Source organism: Aquila chrysaetos, chromosome 12 (assembly GCF_900496995.4).
Source record: "Aquila chrysaetos chrysaetos chromosome 12, bAquChr1.4, whole genome shotgun sequence".
Lineage (NCBI taxonomy): Eukaryota > Metazoa > Chordata > Aves > Accipitriformes > Accipitridae > Aquila > Aquila chrysaetos.
The window spans coordinates 38,798,943-38,825,185 of NC_044015.1; the positions used below are offsets into that span (position 1 = coordinate 38,798,943).

Below are 26,243 nucleotides of genomic sequence, written 5' to 3' on the forward strand. Positions count from 1 at the left end.
CTGGGTCTGGGCAGCCCGCAGCATTCCAAAGATCAAAGTTTAAAACAGACGTGCCAGTCCTTCATAATTCTTTGTATTTAAGCACACGATACCACAAAATCTATACTTGCCGCTGATAAATAGTTCTGCTGAGCTTCGGCCTGCGTGCATGTGAGTATGCAGCCTTCCTGTACTGTAGCTTTAACAGAAAGGTACGTCCTGGCAATTTGATAACCGTGAAATAAGGTAGGACAGACTGAGTTTAGTAGTGAGTTGTAATTGATCAGTCACCTGGTTACTTAGTCATTCCTTTTAAATTAAAGTAAATAATGTTAAGGATTTTCTTTTTTTTTAAAGAAATATTTTTGCAAGTGACAGTTTCACCCCTCCTTTTTTTTCATTGCCTATGTGGGAAAACTAGCACATTTGTTTAAGGATAAACTGGGAAGTCTGTGGTTTCCAGCATGCACATTTTGAATAATATTTATACAGACTATTATTTAATGGGCCATATAAATATTTATCATATGCTGTAGCCCTTTGATCATAAATGCTTGTTTGAAAAGCCATTCTGTCCCTGCTGTGATTTGCAAAGAAAGAGGCCATTGCTGTTTTAGTGCTTGGAGGGAATTTTGGCTTCTTGTCCTCTCTTAGCAGTTATTGTCGCGGACTAACATGGTCAAGCTGGACATGTCTTTTAAAATTCCACACCCCCCCCCTTTCTGTTTGCACATTCAAATAATAAGTTGTAAATATGAGGTCCTAATTCTGCAATGGACAGGCAAAGCTGTGTTGAAGTTTTGGAGGCCTTTTTCTTGGCTGCAAGAAGCCAGGCTTCCCGAGTTAGGTACTTCAAGAGTATAGAAGGTAGTGGTGTTATCACCACTGCTTTCCACCACTTGGGAACTCCATAACATGCATTATCCATGCATCAAATATTTTGGTGTCTTGTTAGGAATATTGCGCTTGAGGAATTGACCTATCTGACTGGGCCTTTAGGACTTTTAATATCAATCATTTTTCTAGTTTGCTATTTTCCTCATGATTGTATTGACTGCAGAAGCTGTATGCTAAGAATCCAGTAGATACAAAATCCAAATCAAAGTTTGATTTGCACAACAAAGTTTTATTTGCACAGCAAAGTTTTCTTTGCACATGGCAATGAATGTTGGTGTCCGGATTCCAAAGCAAGAATTTTGTGCTGGGACCTTCGTCTACCTCTGAACTCCATTAAAGAGTTTCTTCATTTCTGATTTGGAGCTTCCTTTTGTACCAAAGGAACCTTCTGTAAACAAAACTGAATGACAACGTTTCTCTTTGAATTCTTATTAAAGTACTTTGGCTAAATATTTTCCACCAACCTCACTGCTGAATTCTTAGGTTCTCAAGAAATACCTTTAGGCAGAGTCCCTAATTGGTGACACTTATGACCTAGAGATGACAGTGCTTTTTGTGGATCCGGTTGACAAGTAGGTGGCATACCAAGTGATTGGTATTCCAGAAAAACCCTTGGCATCAAATTATGTTTTTGCAAGCAGATCGGATCCTGTTGCAGAGACGCTATACTTTGAACAGCCTCGGTAACTTAGTGCTTGTTGTGCTTGAAAAAAGGATTAATATTTACTTTTAGCCTTTTTTCGTAAGATACTGAAATACTGCTTTGTAAATGAAGGTGAGCTTTACTCAGAGAAGGACCAGTTAAAATAGGTTTGTGGTTCTTGTTTTTGGACTTTGTCACTTAACTCTTTCTTAGGTCCACTGATGTACAGAAATAAAACAGTGGATATGCACAGACTGATACGTACCGCTTGAGCATATAAACAAACTCTGCTTCCTGCGCAGTCACTCACACATGCACATCCTGGTTGCTTAGTAAGGAAAAAAGGAAAGTAAACATTACATGGGCTGATTGGGTTCCAGGTTTCAAATGTTTGTGGGAAGAATCCAATGCAAAGCCATAATTTTAACTGCTGAGTAGGAGGTACTATGAGCTTAATTCTCTAACATCTGTTAAGCTTGTTCTCTTAAGTAGCAAAAACACATTAATGAGCTAAAAATCAAGGCTGCCATACAAGCAAGAGAAATAAAAATTTAGAGTAATATTGTGTATGTGTGAGAAGGAGGCAGGATGTAAAATACTCCTTTTGCTATTTGTATTTTGTGAAAAGCAAGTAAGAAAGATTTGCCTATGTTTAAAAAAAAAAAAAATCTGCTTTGCAGCTTGTGGTTTATTCTCATCTTTTTATGAGTCAGCAGCTGAAGGCAGTGCCGAAATAGGGAAAAACAGGGAAATTCGTGAGATAGTATCAGGAACAGTCTTATGAATTTCCTTATGGTAGAATTTCTTGCAAGTAGCTAGCAGCATCTGCAGCACCTGCAGCCAGCCTTTTAAGCTTTGAGGAGATGGAGTGCAAAATTAAAAAGTGAACATCATCTGTTGAAAAGAATGTCTTAAAACTGCTTTTACAGCCAAGGGCTAAGAGGAAGATGCAGAGTGACTGTAAGTATCCCCAGCTGACAGATGCAGTATTAATCACTGATATCAGGAGAATTGTCCTCTCAGTGACAGAGGCATTAGCTTTTGTTGGTCTGACCAGGTCATAGAGCCAGGGCCAAGAAAATAAAGCGAGGTTTCTTGCCAATATTCCTAGGTGTTAGACTCATGGCAGACCATTATTTTTAGCTGATTGCTCATCGCTTGAACAGATGACCTTGCTTAACAAGATTAGTGTGTATTGCACCTGATCTACTGGGCAGAATCAGTATGCTGAAAGAGAGTAGCTAGTACTTCCATCAGGACCGCAATATGCTCTGTATCTTTGATTTTTTTTCTAGTTTCTGATATGGGTAGAAGCTAACGGTCTGTACAATTTTCTCTAGTGACCCTCCCATGGTGCATGCAGAATGCAGTGTGATAACTGCTTTGGTTTGTACCGGGCTGCCTAGGAGCTTTAGTGATGGACAGAACTCCCTCGTGCTAATGCCATCCAAGCAAAGAGCAAAAAAATGGTCCCTGGCCCCCAGCAGTGGTAGTCTGATCATGAAATGACAGATTCAGGTAGTACAAAATGATCGTATGGGACAGGTTATGGTAACAGATCTCCACAGACTAACCGCATTTCTATGAACCAGTCAAAGGGTAGGATGAGGGGAGGCTGGGTAATTTTCTTTAGCCAAGGTGTTGGCTTATTCTGTTTTAAGTGCAAATGAAACTTGGTCCTAATTCAGCTGTTACACTGATAAAGGACTGATTTTTTTTTTTTTTTTTCCTGCCTTTTTTTCACCTGCTACCTCTAACCCTCAGTGATTATAGATTTATAATAGCCATCAACAGCACTGGTCATAAGCCAACCATAGATGTGAACAGCTGCTTAATTGTGCCAACACTATGTTCAAACTGACACCCAAGGATAGATCTTGACCTGTACTCAAGATGTTTCAGGGAGGGAAAAAAAAGGCTTGGTTTTCTGTCTTGTAGAAATAAAACAGGTAAAAAACATTGTTTCCAAAGTTGAATACGCTTATGTGGCTATATGATCAGCTGTTATTGTCCGAAGGTAGAAAGCGGACTGTCACCATTTTCTGTTCCACTGCTTTTTCTGTTGCGCTTTTGGTATACTTTGCCACTAAACTCTAGTTTGTTTGTTTTTTTTTTTAAAAAAAAGGATTCATTTGAAGTGTGAATAATTGTTCTCTACTAAGCAGTATTTTCCAAATCTTTCCCCCTTTGCCTATGCCCCTCCCTCTAACCAACCCATTTTCCATATACAGAAGTAATCCAGGTCACTTCTTTGGGAGAGATGGGCTGTTTTTAAGTAAAGACATTTTGGTGCTCTGTAAATACTATGTATTCATCAAATTATAATTGATCCATTCATTTTCTGGAAATCAGAAGCTATGTGTCAGCTGAGTTTTGTGTGTTTCAGAGGCTTAACAGATTCATACAACCACTAAACTTGGTACTTGTCTGACGTTTCAAATACTTTGTATCAGCTCTTACTTGGCATTGTCCCAGCTTGATTAAAATGTAAATATTAACTATTAATTAAGAACAAACTGTGAGAAATTGAGTACAGTACTTTTGTCACTGTATTAAATGTCAAATAGTTAAACATAATATAGTGAAATAAGCAACTCATTGTGAATAATTAAATGAATTAACTTAACCTCACTTTGTTCTTGTAGGTTGTCAGAGAGTAGGCAGAGATTTCCTGAGATGTTCTCATAAGTCAACACATTTTCAGCAAATTATCTTCTGAATCTTTAAAATTGTGTGGATTGATGGTGGATAGTTCTTAAAAACCGAACTGGTTTGTTTTTCAGGTGGTTTGTTTTTTTGTTTTCTTTGGAGGGCTCAAAATTGGGTAATACGTACCAGATTGTCACTTAGCTATTTTAATTATCAGCATCACACCACTTTTTTTTTTTGGAGATTCTGCAGAAATTCAGCCTCACTCACTGTCTCATTCAGCAGTAACATGCCACTCGGTAGCTGGTTGGCTCTATGGGAGGCAGCAGCTCTTGGCTCCTTGTTCCTCTTCAGGTCAGGGTTCAGTGGAGCCAGGCACACCACCCCTTTCACTATTTCAGGAGTATAATTTGTTTGCATTGAGGCAATGACATATCTGTGGTGGTTCTCGCTGTCTTGTCCAGAGGCGAGTCCAACTTACCAGACATCAGCAGCTTCCCCATCTGCCAGAATTCAGGAAAACCCAGGAGTCTCTGGGTTGAAATTTCCCTTCTGTGTAAAGCACCAGCTCCTGATTGCTGCTGAGTTTGGAACTGTACCCCTTCCTGTCGCCTTCCCTCTTTTTCCCCTTTATGTAGACATGATACTGTATGACCACAGCTCATTTCCTTGATTGTATGAATGCATGAACTTTATCATAGCATGCATATTCTTACATGCAAATTTACAGTTTGCTTTTCAGGAGCTTCTGTGTCATGCAATTTGCATACAAACATTTGAAGAAAAATGGTACAATTAGTGCAAGACTTGAAAACTCAAATTAATTAAAAAATGCCAAGTGAAGACTTGCTGCAAAGAAGAGTTATCAAGCAAAGTGCCTGTACAGCATCTCTCCTGTCCTGTTCAGCACAGTTTTACATCGTCAGTCATTTTATCTGTTTTTAACCCCTTTTTTTGTTTTTCCCCAACAGGTTTTATGAAAAATGGACAGTAAGAAGCAGACTCCAGTAAAATACTATGTTGGAATTGATGTTGGGTCAGCAAGTGTTCGCGCAGCTTTGGTAGACGGGTTTGGGACAGTAGTGGCACATGCAGATCAGCCAATCCAAATTTGGGAGCCCCAACCAGACCACTACGAGCAATCCTCTGCAGACATATGGGCTGCTTGTTGCTCAGTCACAAAGGTACGCGAAGAAAAAGAAAACGAAGGAGATAATGTGTTGCAGGTAGCTCTTCAAGTTTTGAAAGTTTAAGGTCTTCCAGTCACTGGCCTTTAACATTCAGTTCTGTGCATGCTGTATTACTGTGTAACTTGTAACCATCCTTGTGTATTAAAGGCACCTTGAGGATATTGCTGACGTAGCCTCACAAGGTCTGTTATATAGGTGAGGAGCTGAAGGCCAGCGTGAAAGAAGCTTGTGCTACAACTGAAAGTAGAACGAAAGGCCTTCCTTTGTGCTGTTGGCTCAGGGGGAGGACTTACCCACTGCCTTCAGGATTCACATCTGTGGGTTTTGATTCACTGGTGTATATTCTAGCCGTGAGACAGTTCTTTGAGGAGTCAAGGTTGCTCAGAACCTGGTAATGCATATATTTAAAGATGTGCATTGTGCTGCACTGGAGTCACAAAGGAGCATTTATTGTAGTGAAATTGTAATCTGTTTTGTGGATGGTGCCTAACATAATGTCTGTTGCCTGTCATCCTCATTATAAGAGGATCCAGTATTATAAGACCAAAATAAATTACATACATTTGTGGATAGTATCAAGCATAAAACCAGACTGAAATAAAACTTATTATAAGGGAAAATTTGTACCCTCTGATCCAAGGATCTGCCTGGACATGCTGGTGGTAAATTAGTGACCTTGCTTGGCAGTGCACGTGCAGGCCATTTCATCTTTCTTAATAAAGCCCCAGCCTGCCATACTCTTAAGGTTGGCTTTTTAAATATTCATGATATGCTTGGTAATTTGCAGATGGACAGTTCACCCATTCTCTTGTTATTGATCAGGCTTTTCAAACATTAATGAGCTTGGCTCTGCAGAAATGCCCTGAGATGAAGGAGACGAGGTGAGGGGGAATGAAGGAAAAGAAGGGAGTGACAGGAGCGATAAGGAGGAACAGCTTGATGTTAAAGTGGAGCAAGTCTTTTATTCTGCTTATTTGATTTTTCTCATTGTGAATTGCTTTGTTCTTCCTCTGGACCTCTTTAAATACAATCTCTTGTATGTAAGCAATAAAATATGGTCTCTGAAACTATAGCTTTACAGACCCAGTAAGAGACTGGCACTGTAGCAAGTCTAGTGAAAGTCTTTCGTTGTAGTACTAATTAAAATAATGATATTTTTATTGTTACTGAGAAGTGGCAATTTATTATTGCATTACATTTTAGGTGTCTTGCAACCTCACTTGGCACTTAATCCATGTGGGTGTTGTGTTTTTTGTTTTTTTTTTTTTTTTTTTTTCCAGTGCTGCTGGAAGCCGTGAAGTTCTGACCTTTTGGGGTGGTGATTTTTTTTTTTGGAAAATCTTCCAAAAAATATGCTATCCAAACTCTTGGTAGCAGAGCTTTTGAAAAGGTGTGCATTGCAGAGGTATTATCACTGCTACAGGTTTTGACCAACTTTATTTCTGGGACTCTTCACTATTGCAAGACAAAAAGCTGTGGCATAATATTACCAAAGCAATTCTAGATCGTTGCTTCCACAGGTGGGAACTGTGTGAAGTAACTGATGGAAACACTTGGCCCTAATCCTGTGTCCATGTTTCACATGCAGCTCAGCTGCAGACTTTCTTAGAAAAGAGAAAATTAGCATTGCTAGTTTTCTGCTACCTTTATTTTCTGATATTTTTGTGGTTCCTGCTTTTATCCAGTACTGTGGTTAGTAAGATTAAAAAGCTATTAATGAACTTTTCATGGACCTTTGAATTCAGTTTTGAAAGCCAAAGAATTTTTGGTAATTTAGTGTATTTTTGATTAGAGGTGTTAAAGAATACTGAATCTCAAAAATTTCAGAGTTTGAGCTTGCATTTCTAACTTGTAACTCATTTTCTGTACTTACTAGTTCACCTGGTACCTGCATATATGTTGATACATTTGTATTCACCTGTGTTTTGTATATTCACAGAAAGTTGTCTGTGGAGTAGATGCTAGCCAGATTCGAGGGGTTGGTTTTGATGCTACATGTTCCCTTGTTGTTGTGGATAAACAGTTCCAACCTCTGGCAGTCAACTGTGAAGGTAGGACTTCAGCACAAAAATTGGTTTTACTATGCATGTTTGCCACTGATGTGAGCGAATTTACAATTTCATCCAAATGCCAAGTTATGGGGCTGACTCTTGGAGATGTAGATGATAGAAAACGTTTTTTACAAGACTATTTTTTTTCTGGTTTTACTATTTTAATTCTACTGCAAAATTGAATTTGCGTTGAGAATTCATTACTGTTTGCCTAAATGTTTGGCATCCTAAGATCAAATTCATTCATCTTGGCTCAGAGAGACTACTTCTTAGAGAAATCTATGCTCATTTTTCTTTTCTGCATGTTTTCTCCTCCTTCAGACTTTACTAATCACGGCTTTCATAATGTGTATAAATGCCCATCCACACTGGCTAAAGGAATGCTAAAAATGTTAGTGTTAGTATAGTCTAACTGCTCACTGTGTTGTGGAGCTGCAGGCAAGAGGTTCAACTTCTGTATTGTATTATACTGGTGTTCTGTCTTTGTCTAGGACAGTGCTAAACTTCAGAAACAGTCTGACCTTTTTCTAAAAATTTAAATTTTTTTTATTAGCTTTTGAGTAGATGATTCAGAAGACGCAAGAAAAGTCTGTGATGCGCTTTTTTTCAGTGAATCCCATTTAAGATGATGTGTGTGCTAAATCAGTAGTTACAGAGCCGTAATCACAATTCTGTGTATGTTCCCTTTCTGTTCTCAGATGTATTTGTCATCTCTTCCTATCCTTCTCAAAAAAACAGCTTTGCCCCCAAAATGTCCTTTGCTAATTTAGATGAGATTATTTATTTTTCAGTTTGAGAGTCTCATACAATCTGTTCAGTGCCTAATTATGTCTGGGGCTGTTTTGGTCTATTGAGTCAAATTCAGTTCTCGTTTTTTATTCTCTGATATCCCCAAGAACTTTGAGTTTACACAGTGGTGGTGGTAAGTAAAAAGACAAGAATGCACTAAATACTGTCACACTGGTCTGGGCATGCAACGGTGTGGTTTCAGGCAGTCTGGTTCTAGGTTGTATTTCAATCCATGTTAGAAATATTGGTGTGCCTCATACTTCTGCCTTGTCTTGGAGTATGTTTTCAAGATTATGCATGAGTGGCTGTGTCATGAAGTTGAGTGGGCAGTGTGCTTAGCAAGAGAGGAATCTGAAGTGTCATCTGGATTACTTTTCCACCTGTCTAGCAGGTCCTCTGTAGGTTAATTTTGATAAAAAGTGTTCTTTGCTTCTTGTTCTCATGTGCTACGCAGACATTCCAAATGCTTCTTCCTTCCACATCCAAAATAAAAGCATTTCCGCAAATTACTCCCCTGAAACTATTTCTGAAAGGAATTAAGGTAGTTCTTCTCATAACAATAGAAAAGGAAAGAGAATCCCTGTAACTAGCTAGCTAGCTGACTACCTGAGTTAATTTCAGCTTATAACGTAATTGCTCAGGTTTTGTCACATTTTTAGTTCTTAGCCACCAAAATGCTTCTTTATATTTTTAACTAGATATGTGTACTTTGTCAAGAAGTTTGGGTTCTTTGAATGAAATATAGTCTATGAGAGCATGGCATTTCAAAGTTCTTGGATGCTCACAAGCCTGATTGGTTTCAGTCAGTGTTCTTAGTGCTCAGCATGTCTTAAAGTTGGCTCAGAGGGCTAGAATTTTATCTCTAGATATCTACTGTGTTTTATTAACACAAATAGAATTTGAGCTTTCTATGTAGAAGTGGAAGTGTGAGGCAGCTTAGAGTCTAGTAACTTACAGTACTGAGGTGGGGTTAAACCAGACCTAAAATAATCTTCTTTTTTTTCTTTTTTCCCCAAAGGACAAAACTATAGGAATGTTATTATGTGGATGGACCATCGTGCAGTCAGTCAAGTTGAGCGCATCAATGCAACGCAACACAGGGTTTTGAGCTATGTAGGGGGAGTGATGTCTGTGGAAATGCAGCCACCTAAATTGCTGTGGCTAAAGGAAGTGAGTACATCTAAGACTGTGGTGCATTTTTACTAATGATTAACGCCCTTTGTTTGTTAATTTCTGAGAAGGAAATATCTAAACCAAAAGTCTTCAGCCTTAGTGTTGAACCCAAAGGTCTGCAAAGTAAGGCCAGCCTTAAGTTGTGATGAAAATGTTTGAGGTTCTTTTTTTCCTCTCAATTATTTAGAAATATCTTTGATTTTATTGAGATTTAGTGTTTCCTGATTGAAAGATTTCATATGCCTTTCTTATCTAATTTTAAGGCTAGATATACATACAAATTTGGGTAATGAATGAGTCCTCGAAGTATCCTAGGATTTAGTAATGGAGGTGTATTTCCTGCTCCCAACTACTGTAGCTGGGTGTGCTTAGAGGGGTGTAGGTACTACTTCTGGGATGGATTTATAGCAATTTGAAAACAGCACCATCTCGACACTGTGTATCCTGGCCAGAGGTACTGCCTTTGAGGCATTGCATCCAACAGTGAGGGGATGTGTGATGTCTTTGGCTGCTAGTAGAGAAACTCTTCAGTTAGAGCTTCAATTTAGTTCTGTCCCATCTGTAGGAAGTAGACATCTGTAGAGGGAAGGTGCTCTGTTCATAACATGGAAGTCTGCCTCTGTCTCTTGTGTTTAAATTTTGTGTGTAACAGAATGACATATGGCCCTTTAATAATAGCTGTCAGATAAAAGGAGAAATGCTTGCCACTTGAATTTTTTGTAACCTCCTCCAATCTGGCTTTTACATTTGGTCTCAATGATGCTTGCTGTCATTTTAACACAGCCCAAATGTAAATTACTTGCTGCCAGTTTCAAGCAGCTAAAGTCTCCTGTCTCTACAAACATGAAGTAACAAGGTGCAGATTGGGGAAAGTCAAAGGAATTAACTGGTAGAAGCAGGTACTGACAGATTAATGACAATAGAGGGTGATTAATGACAATAGAGGGTAATTATTGTTGTTTGTAGATGCTATACTGAAAAACGAATATCCATCTACTAGTTCTTTTCTTCTTGAGCTCTGAGTATCATATGTCAGTCATCAATAATAAAAAGTAAGCTGTAAAAACCTTAAATGAATCCATTGTGTTTAAAACATTTTTCTATTGCAAGGTCTGGAATATCAGTCAGTACTTGACTGATCAGGAAAGGCCAGATTATGGGGGAGGTCTCCAAATGGGGTCACCCAGAGATGTAAGTCTATGCTGTGGCCTCAAAGTATTCTGATGTAATTGGTGTAGAATAAAGGGAGAGCAAGTATTGCAGGGCTTGTTCCCTCCATGACAAAATGGGTAGGAAATAGAATTCACCTTACCCTACATGCCAGCCAGTAGCAGAGATTGCTTGGCAGAAGGGCATTACAGGACAGGGCTTGCTCATATGTCCCCTTTGAGCTCCTGACGTACCAGCTAAAGATTATTATCCTTAAGAGAGGGGTTTTTTACCTCAGTATCTGCTTGCTGAGCTGCTCACGTGACATTTCCTGCATCCTGAGTGGACTAGCAAAGACATACTGTTAAACTGCTTAAGCTTACCGTGCTTAACTCGGGCACCTTAAGCAACATCTTACAGTAGCACCTCAGCTAGCTCATGAGAAGGAACAGTAACATTTATTATGGAGTCAGTTGTAATCAGTTGAGGTATGGCCATGTAGTGTTAAACTTTCTAGATTTGGAGAGGTATATGATGAAGTCTTTGCTTACTGCTTCTACACTTACTGCAAAGTAGGAGGGTGAAAGGAATTATATGAGAGTGATGGTTTATTTTCAGTGCCCATCACAGTAATGTGCCTAACTTTTAGGGCTAGCAGCAAAGGTTCATGTTAGCCTGCGACAGCTAAAATTCAGCCTCACGTGATGCAAGTGTTCTCACTTTTTGCCAAGGAAGGCAAATTTTACAGTAACTTTAAATGTCAGGTTCTTCAAATGAGAGCTATAACACCAGTTTGCACATACGTTGTTACTCAGTGGAGTGTCTTCAAGTGGTCTACAAATAATAAATAACTTAAGTCTCCTCAGATTCTTTGTTATTAATATTTTATAGATGGATAAATGATGACCCAGGTATTAAAGGCATGGTCAGGAAAACTACTTAAAAAATGGTACTTAATGTTTCCTTCATCTTTTTTGAGTTGTATCATCTTTCTTTTCTGTATTTAGTCTATTTCCTTCCTGCTAATACTGCACAGTTCCCAGAGGTGTGGTAGAGTGATAGTTTGATCTAGTTCATATACCACAAGGAAAAAAATACTCTATTCTGATTGCAGGATTATTTCTTAAGCTAGTGATAATGCACAAGCTGGCAAAAAGGAAGTTTGGTTTTCACATCCCTTGGGAGAGTCACAAGATTAGCAGGCAGAAAGAAAGATTTTATTTTTATTTTATCCTTTTTAACTGGGAATATCAGAAGGCTTTGCGAAGTTGAAACTGGAATTCCCATTGTGCTTCTATTTAATTGTGACAACTGCTATTCAGAAAATAACTGCACTGTACCTGGTTTGCGCAGGCTACACATTGAGGCAGTTGGCTAGTTGGGAACTTCATGGGCATAAAATTAGGCTGTTTTAAAAATGTGGCCCTTGGTGTTGCTGAGAAGGCCAAAATGGGATCATTATGAGCACTGAATGTTAGGGCTGAGCTGTCTTGGCAGAATTGCGTGGGGAAGTTTTACATAGTGTCTGCCGACACTGTGTGCCTGGCTGTGATCATGGCCTTTGGTCTGTCCAGCTTTCCTGACTACTAAATGTCACCAAATATGCTACCAGCAAGATTTCTTTAAAGTATCGTAGATCTGAGTGGTTTGTCTTACTTAATTCCTCACCTCTGCTTATGTTTTCTGTATCATATGTGAAATAACCTTTCCTACTGAGCTACTGCTTGCTCCAGTGAGCAGTGCAGTCTCAGGAGCTGCTTTAAAATAAGAACCCTCTCAAAGCATCCCAAAAGTCTGTTGCTCTATTGTAAAACACTTTCCCAGAATTTTCTGCCAACCTCTGCAAATATGTACAGTTGGTTCAGGTTTTTTCTAAAAACACTCCAGTATGTCTAGAACTATTTCCAGCCATCTGACTGCAAGTGGTGCAGCCTGCTGCTTGATGTATAACCATATTGGGTCGGGCCAGAAATCCGTTTGACTCATTATTTGTCTGATTAGTAGTGATTTTTTTTCTCTATGAATTTAGCTAATCTTTTCTGGACCCACATGCACTTTTTGCACCTGCTGTGTCCTGTGGTAATCAGTTCCACTGTTTAACTGTACTTTGTGTGAACAGGTTGGGGTTTTTTCTGAAACAAGCTCCTAAAATCTCATTTTCCTTTTAGTTCTTGAAGTGTATGAGGCAGTGAACTATATCATTCCCCAGTAAACATCTCCATGCCATGAACCATAGGGAAGTTTTTTTTTCTTTCCTTCCTTATTCATTTCTTAATATTCCTCCCTAGTGTTGTCATATATCTGACAGTATCCCAGGAACTTAAGGCAAACAGTGGATTGGGCTTGTTCTCCTATGACTGGCCATGATCAAAACTGGCTAAACCAAGGTGTATCCAGAAGCTACTTTGCGCCTTAGTCCCTTTGGTAGGCATCACATTTCTGGAAAGTTTTTGATCAGAAAGCTTGACATGGTTACAACACATAAAACACATGGATGTTTATAAGCAAAACAAAAAAAACACAGCAATACACTTTGTACAGTCATGCTCCAGGTCAGCAGGTACATCCTAACATATGAAGATTCACTGTTGACTTTTGCCTTAAGTCCCTGGAACTTTTGAACTCCCCAGGAATTTAATGTTTCTGCTATTAAATGTTTTTTGCTGTTTTCCCCCTGTACATCTTTGCCAGGGATTGGTGCTGTGCACGTTCCATATCGGCTTGCATTGATCTAGGTTTTGCAGAGAGGGTGCAGTGGGGAAAATAACTGCTTTATATCTGAAGTTATGATAAAATAACCTGGTACTAATAATTAAGAACAATTTATAAATCCATTGAAGTAACCAGCAGAGTTAACTTTTGTGTCACTGGGAAAATGTTTGATACTTTTCTTTTAATTAAACCTCATGTATTTGTAACAATAAACAGCATATAATTGGAAGAACCTTAAAATTAGTCCTAATTATGAATGTTCCTTTCAGTGGATCCTCAGTTCTTTGGAACTCTTAACATTGTTTTCTTGAGCTTCAAAGTTTATTTAGGCTGGCATAAATATAAATGTTTTTTTTTTTAGTTTATTGCCTAACTGATAAATATTCAAGATTTCCCTTGACTTTTCCATGTTCTATATTCTGTGGAATCAGTCATATGAAACTGCAGTCTTGCTAATACAAGGTAAGTTGCACAAATGTGACTGTAAACTAATTAGTTTGTTAAGAGTCGTTTAGGAGACTAGTGATTTATGAGACTAGATGCACTTTTGGAAGTAAGTTATTTAAGGTATTGATACTAAATGACCCTTTGGACTGTTGTTATACCTGTAGGTTAATTGTGTGTACATTGTCATCAAAGCCTCCCTCTCCCTTTCCACGATGCTAACCTGACTATGGAAAGCCACATTAGGAGATCCTGTCTTCTCACTTCTTGCCACGGACTCTCCAAACTGTGGTATCTGAAAACTTTACCTCTGTGATGAAGGGTCTGGCATAGGTCAATTCAGTAGTATTGCTAAGTTTTGAGTGATTAGGCTGTCTCTCAAAGAAAGGAATCAAATTTCTATTACTTGAAGAATTTTCATCTAAGCAATTAAAAGTATTACTAAACAATATGACTTCACAAATTTGCCCTGAATTGGTTGGAAGTAATGAAGAGGGAGGAGAAGGAGGAGAGAACTAAGGTGACCTAACTGTGCTTTTCCATTTCCATCATCTTGTTACTAGAATTGAAGTTGAAGATGACCTCACTCACTGTGAGGAATCAGCTGACATCATTTTACGAGAAGTAGATACTGGTCCTTATCTCTTGTGGCTTTCTTGTTACACTTGTTTTTATTTGCAGAGGGATGTTGCAGTTTTTCTTTAAAGTCAGAAGTTACTCTCATCTGCTTCTTTTTGACTTCTTTTTCCATATGATCAGAGGGCTAGAGCACCTCTCCTATGAAGACAGGCTGAGAGAGTTGGGCTTGTTCAGCCTGGAGAAGAGAAGGCTCTAGGGAGACCTTAGAGCAGCCTTCCGGTACCTAAAGGGGGCCTACAACAAAGCCAGAGAGAGATGTTTTTACTCGGGCATGTAGTGATAGGATAAGGGGTAATGGCTTTGAACCGAAAGAGGGTAGATTTAGATCAGATGTAAGGAAGAAGTTCTTCACTGTGAGGGTGGTGAGGCACTGGCACAGGTTGCCCAGAGAGGTTGTGGATGCCCCATCCCTGGAAGTGTTCAAGGCCAGGTTGGATGGGGCTTTGAGCGACCTGGTCTAGTGGAAGGTGTCCCTGCCCATGGCAGGGGGGTTGGAACTAGATGGTCTTTAAGGTCCCTTCCAATCCAAACCATTCTATGATAATGCTTTCTCTTTAACATTTCATCTCCTTACGTTCCCACTATACACAGAATAGAGATTTAACTAGAGACTAGAGGCTTCAGGGTGTATTCTGTTCTTCCAACTCTTCATCTCTATTTCATTTTGGTTTTGAATTAAGAAACTAAACTATGAAGGCCATAATAGGCCTTTTGAGATCTTTTGTTTGAATTGTATTGGCTTACATTCAGTTTAGTTTGATTGCTGCTGAATCATTTTACCCTCTGGTGCCTAGTGGTTAGTCTACATGAAATTAATTGGGTGGCCTTGATGTTTGTGATTGCAGATAGGTGTTCATATGACAAAACCATCACTGCAAGTGGAGTTTGCATCTTGGGACAGCTGTTTGCAGTAAACTATCAACCAAATGCAGCTACTGTATAGCCTAAGGGGCAGTCTTGTTAAAGTGTGCACATCTGTGGTCCACTTATGAGGAGTATTGTATTTCTCTGCCTGTGTGGACCATGTGTGGTGATAAAGAGAGTCCAGTGTCAAATCTGTAATGTAAAACAAATTGAATATATGGGGTTTTTAAAAAGCTAATGTCTGTGAATACATTAGTCGCATATGACTTTTGAATGCTCAGCTGAATTAAGAATGTCAACTGTAGATGAAGTTGAACTAAAGGATCATGATCCTTTCGCAAATATTTGGAAACTAGCTGAAGGATAATTCTGACAGTCTTCCTGAAGTCAATAAGCTAAATTTGAATGTAAACTTCACTGGAAAGGAAAGTAGTCCCTGGTTACTGGGTCTTTCAAAATAACCAATTAAATTCACTCCTCTTGCTGTTATTTCCTTAGATTTCTTCATTGTTTAGAATTATCTTGCAAAACATTATTGCAATAGTTCTTTACTTTGGTAGTTGCAGGTACATTTTTTGCAGCTTTGCTAAGCAGGTTGTGCTGTTTTGTTGACTTTGGCTAAAGAAATTGGATGTTCACTGCCTGAATGAGTGTGTAGATAGTTCTGGTGGGTAGATGCATGCATACGAACTGAAAATGTAGGTACATACTCCTTCACTTGGAAATGGTTTTGCTGCAAATGTTTATCAGTACATGACTGTATGGATCTCACAGCAGTGAGACCATAGCTTAAACAGAGCAATGTAACAACTGCAGTGAAGGTTTGTCCAGCTCTAGAATTGGCCTGTTAGTGTTTTTTTTTCCCAGAGGTAGCAGAAGAAAAAGTCTTGTTTACTAATTTCTGGCTGGAAATTTTATTGTAGCTTATGCCAAAACAAAAGGATGCTTGTTATGTTTTCCTCATACTAATGACATTACAAATCAGCTATTTCTAAAAAATACTAGTCCCATTAAATCAGAGATGGCTGTAGCTTATTCTAAATGGGTGGGGGATGTTGGACTGGGAGTAAGTATTTGCTTGATAACTGTCTCCAAATGAAATGCAGTCTTCCTATACTGTGCTTTCATAACTCTGTTCTTAATATGGTGTATAAGAGCAAAGAAGAGACTCGCTTCAGCAAAAAAATGACTTCACAGAGTGACTGGCTAGCATATCATTCCTCTGCAATTAATAACTAAAATCAATAGGTTTTGAGTAATTTTCTTTTTTTTTTTTTTTTTTTGGTGCAGTGGTCAGTGATCTTTCTCTATGTTACATTTCACATCTTCAGTTGCAGCTCCTGTTTTATGCATCGTTGTTCTTCTTTCTGTACACCTGTGACTTGAAGCTACCAATGGGATAATTTGCAGAAACTATTAAAACATCTTTTTCCCTGGCTGTGGAGGGAAGAATGGTGGATGTACTGGCATTAGCTTGGCAGCAGCTTTTGTTGATGCATTTCTTCTCCATTGCTTGCTGCCTTTGCAGCTGGCTTTTTGTTTTGTTGAATGTGACTGAATATTTTTCCATTAAAATAAATAATAAATTCCATATTAAGTGAGAATGAATCCAAGCTACTGAGTTTGGAACTGAACTCTTGATTAGAATTGTTTATAAATGCTTTAACAGCTCTGTGTTACCAAAATCCATACATAGTGCAGACATGTATGCCTAAGCTGTACTTTGGACTGTTCAGTTTGGCTTTTAGTTGCAGCTGCTAATCAAGCAGAAGTACCATTTTAAAAAAAGGATTAACAGCTGGGAGGTTTGAAGCACCTACACCTCTAAGTACATCCTCCTTAGTCTGTCTTCCAGCCGTATCTCTCCACTCCATTGCAGTGTGATGAGGCTTATGACATGCATGCTGGTTGTCCTTCTTGCCCTGTTACAGCTTCTGCCAGCTCAGCCTTTAATGTGCCTGGTCTGTTCCTCTGTAGCCCTTTCTGACCTGGACTCTGATGCTTGCCTGACTTGTGGTGCTATGCTCAGGGTGCCTCAGGGATTTGAAAATACCTGCATGTGACTAAGACAGTGTCTTGGTGGTAGAGAGTGTGTTGCAGCAAGGCAGTTTTCTCCACCTTCAGCAGCAGCCTCACTCTAAGAGGTTACTTTCCAAGCCCTCCCCCACCCCGCCCCAGTTCCAGCCTCAAGATGAGTCTGATAATTCAGTTAGTTAATTTTTTGCGAGTTAAGAGTTGCGAAATTGATCAGTTTGCTGCCTTGGCTCTGGCAAGGATAGAATTTCTGCTCAGAGCCTATCTTGGGTATCTCAGAATAGCTCTGTCACATGGCTTGGCATCTGATCTGAAGTGTGGGAGATCCAAGTTCTAAGTCCTTGCTTTGTCTGAATTGGAGTAGGGCATGGGACATGAGTTTCTTATATCCCCATGAGTGTGCATTAAGTCTTCAGTTCTTCTCTTTCTTCCTTTCACACAAGGTATATTTGTTTTCTGTAATTTAGAAAGAGAGACTGATACACTACATAGCCTACTATTACAGATTGCCTGGGAGATTGAGATTCAAATTTGGGGTTGAACTGGGAAAAGCAGACAGTTCTTCAGAGAATGAGTTTCTTTTCTGATTTTCAGTTGACTTAGATTTTGACCTGATGTGGAACTTGAATGCTCACGCCAGCTTTATTTTTTACACTAAATGGTAAAACATTTTTCTGCTTCCATCTGTCCCTCCTGGTTTTAATCTAGATTTCTAACATACCGGTTTGGGATGGTTTTTGAATTTGTGGTTTTTGGCTGATAAGTAGCCATGGAATTCAGACTGATACCCTGTGCTAAATCAGACGTCTTGCTTCTAGCCCATTTTAAGTTAATCCTGTGGGCAACAGGCATCTGATATGAAGGCTGTCCATAATGGCATTTAAGATAATTTGATTCATATTTAATCTGTATTAGCAATAACAAAAGTCAGGACATCTTTGGTGTTTATATACACATTTTACTTCTGGTGGAAAAAAATGCATTTTCGCAAACATCAGATGTCTGAAGATCACTTCATCTTACAAGAGAATTATATACTCGTTAAGAGTAGAAATCAAAGGTTTTCTGTACAGAAACAGACTACGTCAGCAAACCAGTGAAATATGAATGTGAAAGCTCTTTCAGCTTTCCCAAGGAGAATGTGCCTCTAGGTGTCTCCAAAAAATTGTATTGGATGCTGGAGCTCACGTGAAATTCTGCCTGTATGTGTATTTTCAGTCCAACTAAGAAGTGAACAAATACATTTGACGCAATACAAAATGGTGCAGTATGGCTCCATGATCATCTTTTGACTTGTCAAGGAATAAATGGGCAATGGAGGCCTTTCATGTGCTCTGTATCAGCTCCCTGATCCCTCACTCTCCTAGACCCTTCTTGGCTAGGAAGATTAAAAGACATTGTAATTCATAATTCTTAAACGCTTTGCCCCCAAGTATTTGGGATTATCTGTTAGGATCTCAAAAAATTATTGTTTGGCGGTATAGTTGTTAACCGCCTGCCCCCCCCCCCCTCCCCCCCCCCCCCCCAACAATCAGAGAGATGAAGAAAGGGGACTCCATAAGTACCCCTGCAAAATAGAAATATTGAATTAGTTTCTTTACAAGTGAGTTCGGAGGGTGAGTCGCAGGATATGAATACAGCATTGGGAACGTTCCCGGATCTTTTCCACAGTCCTTTTAATGTGGTCACAGATTCCTGACTGTGAGTGAAAATAAATTTGAATTAACTTCAGTGAGTGTCGAAAACATGGAGACTTTTAAATTTGTTTGGAAAAAGCATCAGGGCATGCTATGATTTTTTTTGTCTGTGCTAATTAGTGATGACAAAGCATCAAGATGGCAAAGAATGAATCATTTGGATGTTCATGAAACAACATATTTTAGTGTCACTAACATGTGGCTTTTGGGAATTCTTGAAGTAATAGAATAAGGATCCAAGGAGTATCTTTGATGAAACAGATTTGTTTGAAGAGGACAGTTATTCCTAATCCAATTTCTTTTCGATTCACACTAATAGCCAAACTACTGCTGCTTCTTGAAGACTGTCAGGTATGTTAACAATACATAGAGGCTTTTATTATCAAAATAGTCAGGCTGAATAACCTTTGTACTAAAATATGGAGCACCTTTACATTCATGTATAAAGTTAAATTTGATGTGAGCAGCAGCCACATACGTCTAGGAGGTAAATTAAAGCTGAGTGATCAGGAACAGACATTCAAAGGTTGTGCATTTTATGTTAAAAAGTTGTAATTGGAGCATTTCTTTTTTGAACTGAATAGAAACCCAGTAAGTTTTAGAAGCCTTTGAAAAACTAAACACAAACAAGACAAATTCTTTGCATGATCCAAAACTAAACAAAATTTAGATTATTTTTTTTGTACTTAACCAGTTGCACCTTAGTTTCTGGAATTCAGAGATTCCCTTTCAGTAACTTTCTGGACTTGTAAGATTTTGGTTTGATATCACATAGTGTCTGAATTAAGTTACAGAGCCAAATAGTATTTCTTAAAATGGAATTATCTTTTACTTTAATTCAGCATGTACATTCTTGATACTGCATGTAATTAATTTTTGCTCCAGAAAACTGATGGCAGCTTTTAAAATGCAGATAATTTAAATTGTCATGTTATTGACAATTTACTGAATAATTTGGAAAAAAAAAACTTTGAAAAGAAAAGCATAATAACAAAGCTCCTAGAACCTTTGCTAAAATATTTGGCCTTCTGCTCAACTGTGTACCACAGGTTCTCACAGGGGGTTTTTTTGGAGGAGTGGGGAGGACTTGGAGTTGCTCTTGACAAAGCTTATGCTATTGAGACTCTCTTAGCGTTTTACTTCTCTAACAAATCCTCTGTTTCTGGAATCTTGTACAAGAGTCTTGGCCTGAACTTATGGAGAGTAGATGAAAAAGGTGGGACTTGAAAGCGAAAAGACAAGAAGGCAAAGAGAGGCCAGTGACAGGTGGCGTTTCTCAGGGGTCGGTATTGGGATGGATGCTGTTTAACATCTTTGTTGGTGACATGGACAGTGGGATTGAGTGCACCCTCAGCAAGTTTGCCGATGACACCAAGCTGTGTGGTGCGGTTGACACACTGGAGGGAAGGGATGCCATCCAGAGGGACCTTGACAGGCTTGAGAGGTGGGCCTGTGCGAACCTTGTGAAGTTCGACAAGGCCAAGTACAAGGTCCTGCACATGGGTCGTGTCAATCCCAAGTGCAGATACAAGCTGGGCGATGAGAGGATTGAGAGCAGCCCTGTGGAGAAGGACTTGGGGGTGTTGGTTGATGAGAAGCTCAACGTGACCCGGCAGTGTGCGTCTTTTCAGACGGAAGCTTAGGCATTCATACCACTTTGTGTGTTGTTATGCCTTTCAAGGAAATTTTGCACAGGGGTAGAGTTTGCAAAGATAAACTTCTGTTAATTGTTCATGTGAATTCATGTGCATGCTGTGATGGCAACTATAGGATTGTAGTTTGGATTTAAAGCTGATTGCTACTGGTTAATCCAGGCAGTTGAGAGCTCCCAAATGTCCCAGCTGTGGAAAAAAGCTTCACTGAAAGCTTACAGGTTCTTACATGCTTCGATCATATTTCAGTCATTTTGAAACAGATTCAAAAGCTTTGTGCTTGTGCTCACAGAGCTGTTTGTTTTCTTCCTGTACTTATAATTCAAAAATACTAAATTTAAAATGGTTAGTTTTTAGAAAGTAGGGCATACATTTTTTGAGAAAGTTGTCTATTGACTTTGAGACTGCTCTCTTATTGAGCAGCTGACGGGGAACTCAGAGAGACCACGTTACTGATCTGAAACATGTGCCTCCATGAACTCTTCATAGGAAACTCTTTTCTTATGATCAGTCTGTGGTGGGGGAAAGGCTCAGTTCTTCAGGCAGCAAATCACTGTAAAGTGAGTAGAGCAGACTGGGTGATCAGAATGTTGGGTTTGGAAAAATTGTCATTTTTACATAAATGTCAGGGGTTTTTAATTGCATTAAAATGAGGACATGATCATGCCTGGCCTCTAATACCTGCATTTCTAAAAATTTTTTTGTTAGAACTTGCAAGAATCGTGTTGGGAGAATGCAGGCTACTTCTTTGATCTTCCGGATTTCTTATCTTGGAAAGCCACAGGTGTCACTGCAAGGTATGTTAATTATAACAATATGATTTGGTCTTTGTCTATTTTATTATGTATATTTTTGCCTTAATTCATTGTGACTGGACATGCTGTTATGTAAATCTGTCTGTATTTCAGCCTGCTCCAAAACATCTTGAACCTATCTCCTGCTTCCATTGTGCATTCCTGAACACAGTTGTTCCTGTGAGCAGTGTAATTCACAGATACAGTATGTTGTTACAAGTGTCAGTTAATTGGTCTTGTACTCCATTTTGGAACATAAAAACAATTGCTCTAGTTACTGTGAAATATGCTTCTAATAATTCTTTGAAATCTGTTTTTGTTGACAAATTTATTGACCTTTTTGAGAACTGGAAGAAAACACTTCTTTGCCATGTGGGAGGGATCTGGTAAAATCTTGTTTAGTGGTCACTTCACTGTAAAACAAGGCAGCTGTATTGCTCCCCAAAAGCATCCTAGAATACTTGCTGAGCAGTTTAACAAAACCCTTTGAGAGAACCCCTTTAAAATCTTGATTAAAGTGACTAGTACAAGTGAAGCACATTTGCAGATAAACAAGTCCTTGTGAAAAGTGCAGTATTATTTATTTAAAATAAAGTCTTATGGACCAATTACCTCCCCAGCTCAGTGCAGTTCACAGTTACTTCTGTTGGAGTTTGTGGAGCTGAATCTGTGAAAAAAATAGTCTAAAATAAAAACTGGTGACAGGATAGTTTTAGTCTCTCTGGAAATGGAAGATACCTTCGCATCAGACACAGTTCTTTTTATTTGAGTGTTCTCTTTCTCCCTAGTTAGTCTCCATGATTGACAGCTATTGTTAAATATCTTGCATTATAGAGCAGGAAAGTGCTATGTTTGACTTTGGGGGGGGGGGGGGAGCAAAGAGATTAGTTGTGCAAGGATTTGCTAGATGATAATTGAAAGATTGTATCTCAAATCTTCCTTCCTTTGGACTTTCAGTCAGATTCTGCTGTGTGCCGTATAACTATGAGTTATATAACAGAAGAACAACCCTCACCCCAAAGATCTTGCAATCTAAGCAGTCCTGTCACCTGACCCAACTCTAACTTCAGGAGCATAAACCCCAGGCTCCCAGATGATATGCCATGCAGGGTCTCCATCTTATGAAAGTACTCAAGACTTTGATTTAGAATTAGCACCCTTTGGTCAGTGGACAGGATGGAGAATGGTGACTGCCTTTTTTCCCATAAACAGTGTAAGAGTGTGACAGATCAAGCGCTCCTCAAATTTAGGCACAGTCACATATGAAAGAAGTAACCACCTGTCCTGAAGAGAACCTTTTTGAGGTAGTTGGGCAATATGATGACCCAGAAAATAGGTATGACTAAATGTCACTTTTAGTGGGTTACAGATGGGTTACATGGCTAGGGACCCTGGTTGGAACTGAATTTCAAACATAGTTTTAGATCACCTTTGTGGCCAGATGATGATTAATAGATGGGATAAAATGTGTGAGCAAATAATGAAATGTTCACCTTGTGCTAATGGTCATCTTGTGCTAATGGCTGAAGAAGCTAAAATAGAATATGGTCCATGCGAACTTCGAGTCAAATATTATTTGGAATTTATTTTTAAAGGAAGGGAAGTAGTTTTAGAGAGAATGGTGATATATTTGAAAGAGAATTCTTACCTTCCTTGAGCAGAGGGATCTCCAGCATTTATGAACAGAGTTCCTGGTCTTCCCAGAGTCCTCACTGATTCATAGCATGTTCTGCTTATCTTTTTTTTTAATAGTGGCAACCATACTGTGTAAAAGAAATCCCTCTCTCTGCCCTTCCCTCCCTCCATCTCTCTTAACCTCCAACCTAGTGTAGCTTGTGAGAGCAGATGGAAAAGAACAACGATGCCTTCCTGCAGACTTAAAAATGTGTTATTGTGATTAATTCTTTAGCTGTTGGGAAATGAATGATTGTATTGAAGCTGCAGAAGTAATGGATCGCTAGTAACAACTGATGCTGCAGTAGTGGGGAATCTAGATTCCTTTTACTTGTTCCTGAAAATTCCCATCTGCTGTGGTTTTCACAAAACTCTAGCAAGAGTTACGCCATGCCTGGTACTTGCTATTCCAATGTAGTATTTGTCCATCTGCTTGCTGCATGAACCTGTTGGTGGTTATAGTTTCTGTGAGGTCTTTGGGGAAGGGCAGGTGTTTTCTTGGGTGTGTTGTTAGTACCCAGCACTGTAGGACCCTAATTCTTCCTGGGAACTTCTGTTGCAATAAATATTATTAACAACAGTGAGAGAGCAAACAGATCTTATGAACTAATGATTGTATTCTCTAGTGCTCATCTAACCTGTACAGGAGTACAATCTGAATTCCTGAGATTAAAATTTTCAGCCTCCTCTGCCACCTTTCCATGCAACCAAAATGTATGGCAGGAGATTTAAAAGGAAGTTAGGAGGGGGTCTATAGGTGCTTAGAGTATGATAACAGAGTTTGTCTACTGTCCCTCATGGATGCCTTAATTTAGGGGGCAGTGTTATTTGTGGGGGTGGGGAAAGGAAGAAAAGGATGGGGTAAGTGTAATGCTGTGGACTTAGTGTTGTGGTGCTGTTAGCTGGTGTCAGGCTATCATGCCTCGCAGTGGACTTTGGGACTGTCTAAACTCAGTGAAACTCAGGTTTTGCTTTGGAAGTAGGTCTGAAAAGAGAGGGTATGGTGGTAATGACATCTCCTTGGTCCCACCTGGCTTTGGCTTTGTGTTCTTAGCTGTAACTTTCTGGAGGTGAGGCAGAGAATCTCTCTTAAAAAAAAAAAAACAAAAAACCAACAACAAAAAAACCAAGCTGCAGAAGATTATACTCAAAAGTAGAGCTGCCTGAATTTTTACTGGCAAGTTAATTTCCTTAGAAATGACATTTTGATTATTCAAAAACTTTTTGATTATATTGATTAATGTTGTAAGGGAGAAAGGAATGTTGGGAAAAGACTTTCTGGACAAAATCTTCCCCCACCCTTTGGTTGAGAGTCTTCTATTTTAGATAAAATAGTTCCTTGTACATCCTCCTTTGCTGCCTTCATGTGCTCCCCAAAATTAAGCCCATTGTTTTGGCTCTAGTGGAATGTCTTACAGGGTTACAAAGGAGGAAGAAAAAGACAGGAAAATAAGGACAAGAAATGTTTTGTTGGAATCAAACCTAATTTTTTTTTTCCTTCCTCTGCTCTCCCCCGTGCACACCTGTTTCTTGGGAATTTCCTTGAAGTTTGGTGAAGCAAAGTAATTTGTCCTGCATATGCTCATAATACTAGGGAAGTGTGAATTTATCAAGTATAAGATTCTTAACACCTTTTCTCCCTTTGAGCACAAAGGAGCCTATTCACAGGGCAAGACACAGTGTTAGTCATTGTGAATCATACATAACTTGGCCCTGATAAAAGAAAGATTTATTTTTTTAAATTTATTTTGGTGATGGGGTTTTTACCAAAATAAATGCAATTCCAAGGGCACTTTTGTAGGAAAGACTTCTGCATGCATTGAAACTATTAATCTTGCTTCTCTAATTTTTTAAGGGGCTCTTTAAAACATTTTGTATGTATTTAACATTTAAAAACTACGTATAGTCATTTTGGCTTCAGTGAGACTCCTCAGTGCACAAAGTTAAGTAGTGTGGGAGATCAGGATTTGAAGTATTTGAAAAGCAGTTCTTGATGTGTATTTCCAAGTACGAAATCGTTTGTCTTTCACCTTTAATTCTGGCGGCTTGAACTGCCTTGTTGCCATGTTTTTTCCAGTGGATGTATAATAAACAGTAAATGCTTCTTACCTGAAAGGTGGAGACTCAAACATATTGTGAGATTTTTACCTACTCTCTTTGAAATTGCTAAATATCTCACTGAGCAGCGTCCACCCATCAGTTGCAAAGGATAAGTTCCAAATCATTGATTCCCATTGTTCTTGGAAGATTGTTGCCTGTAATGTTCCCTATTAAAAATAGTTATTTTTTATTATTTCTACTTTGGGTTGATGAAAGGCCATTGAATTGTTCTGAATGATCTGGATGCCTGACTATTCTGCATTAAAAAATGTTACTGACAGCTCTTTAGTTAAAAAATTTAAAACTTTGGAACTTCCCTGCTCCTGCCCCCCAGGGTTGCAACAATGAGCATTGGTTTTGCCACTTGAACACTCAGTTATCTTATTTCAGAAATGTTGTTGTGGAGAGGAAGAGAGAGCTGTTTTTTTCACAGATGTGTTAGCAATGCTTCTCAGAGGCTCAGCACTTTTACTCATGGTGAGTGTGACTCACTGCTCTCTTCCACCCACCATCTATAACCTCTGATAACTTTTCCTTTATATGGTATTTTGGATAAAGCTATCTTAATAAAATCTAAATGCCTATCTGGTTTAGTTACAGGTTACTATATTATGGATAGAGAAATCTTATCAGAGATGCACATCTGAAATTTTTTGTATTTCTGAAGTCTTGTGAAGTATTACATTGCAGATAAGAATATGGCTGAGCTGTTAAATTGGGTAGAATTCACACACAAAATTCTCAAAGGTTGTGTGTGTTTATATCTGTTTCAGGGCCACTTTCAGTCATAAGCAACTCACTGGGAAATTAGCTAGTCTATACTGGATTTATGTGGTTTAAGATGAGCTGTAACCAAAGAGAGATTAAACCTGTGAATGAGGATTTGGAAACACAGGGAAGAATGTCAGGCTGACGTTATTGAGGTAGAGAGTGTCCAACATCATGCTATAAGCCACCTCCCAAAACTACCAAAAAAAGTTGGAAAAAACTGAATATTTGTGCAGAATAATTTATTTATATTATTACACTTTAGATATTTTAATAGTTGGGGAAAGTAATGTGTTATCTAGTAGAGACTTAATCTCACATATGAATGTTGACCCAAATAATTTT

At 38.8% G+C, this 26,243-nt stretch overlaps 1 protein-coding gene across 10 annotated transcripts in view; it reads left to right on the top strand.

Moving 5' to 3' along the window:
* Positions 1 to 26,243, top strand: part of FGGY (FGGY carbohydrate kinase domain containing) — a 301,140-nt gene that overhangs the window by 160,462 nt on the left and 114,435 nt on the right. For 9 of the 10 annotated variants that reach the window (XR_003925915.1, XR_003925914.1, XM_041127624.1 and 6 more), the window contains 4 exons: positions 5,140 to 5,352; positions 7,298 to 7,409; positions 9,217 to 9,368; positions 21,271 to 21,359. Coding sequence is in view for 8 of the 10 variants with exons in the window: in XM_041127624.1 (XP_040983558.1) it covers positions 5,152 to 5,352; positions 7,298 to 7,409; positions 9,217 to 9,368; positions 21,271 to 21,359 (554 nt within the window). In the remaining 2 variants the exon portion in view is untranslated. Of the gene's footprint in view, positions 1 to 5,139; positions 5,353 to 7,297; positions 7,410 to 9,216; positions 9,369 to 21,270; positions 21,360 to 26,243 lie in introns of those variants that run through there. The other variant, XM_041127627.1, reaches the window with a different exon arrangement.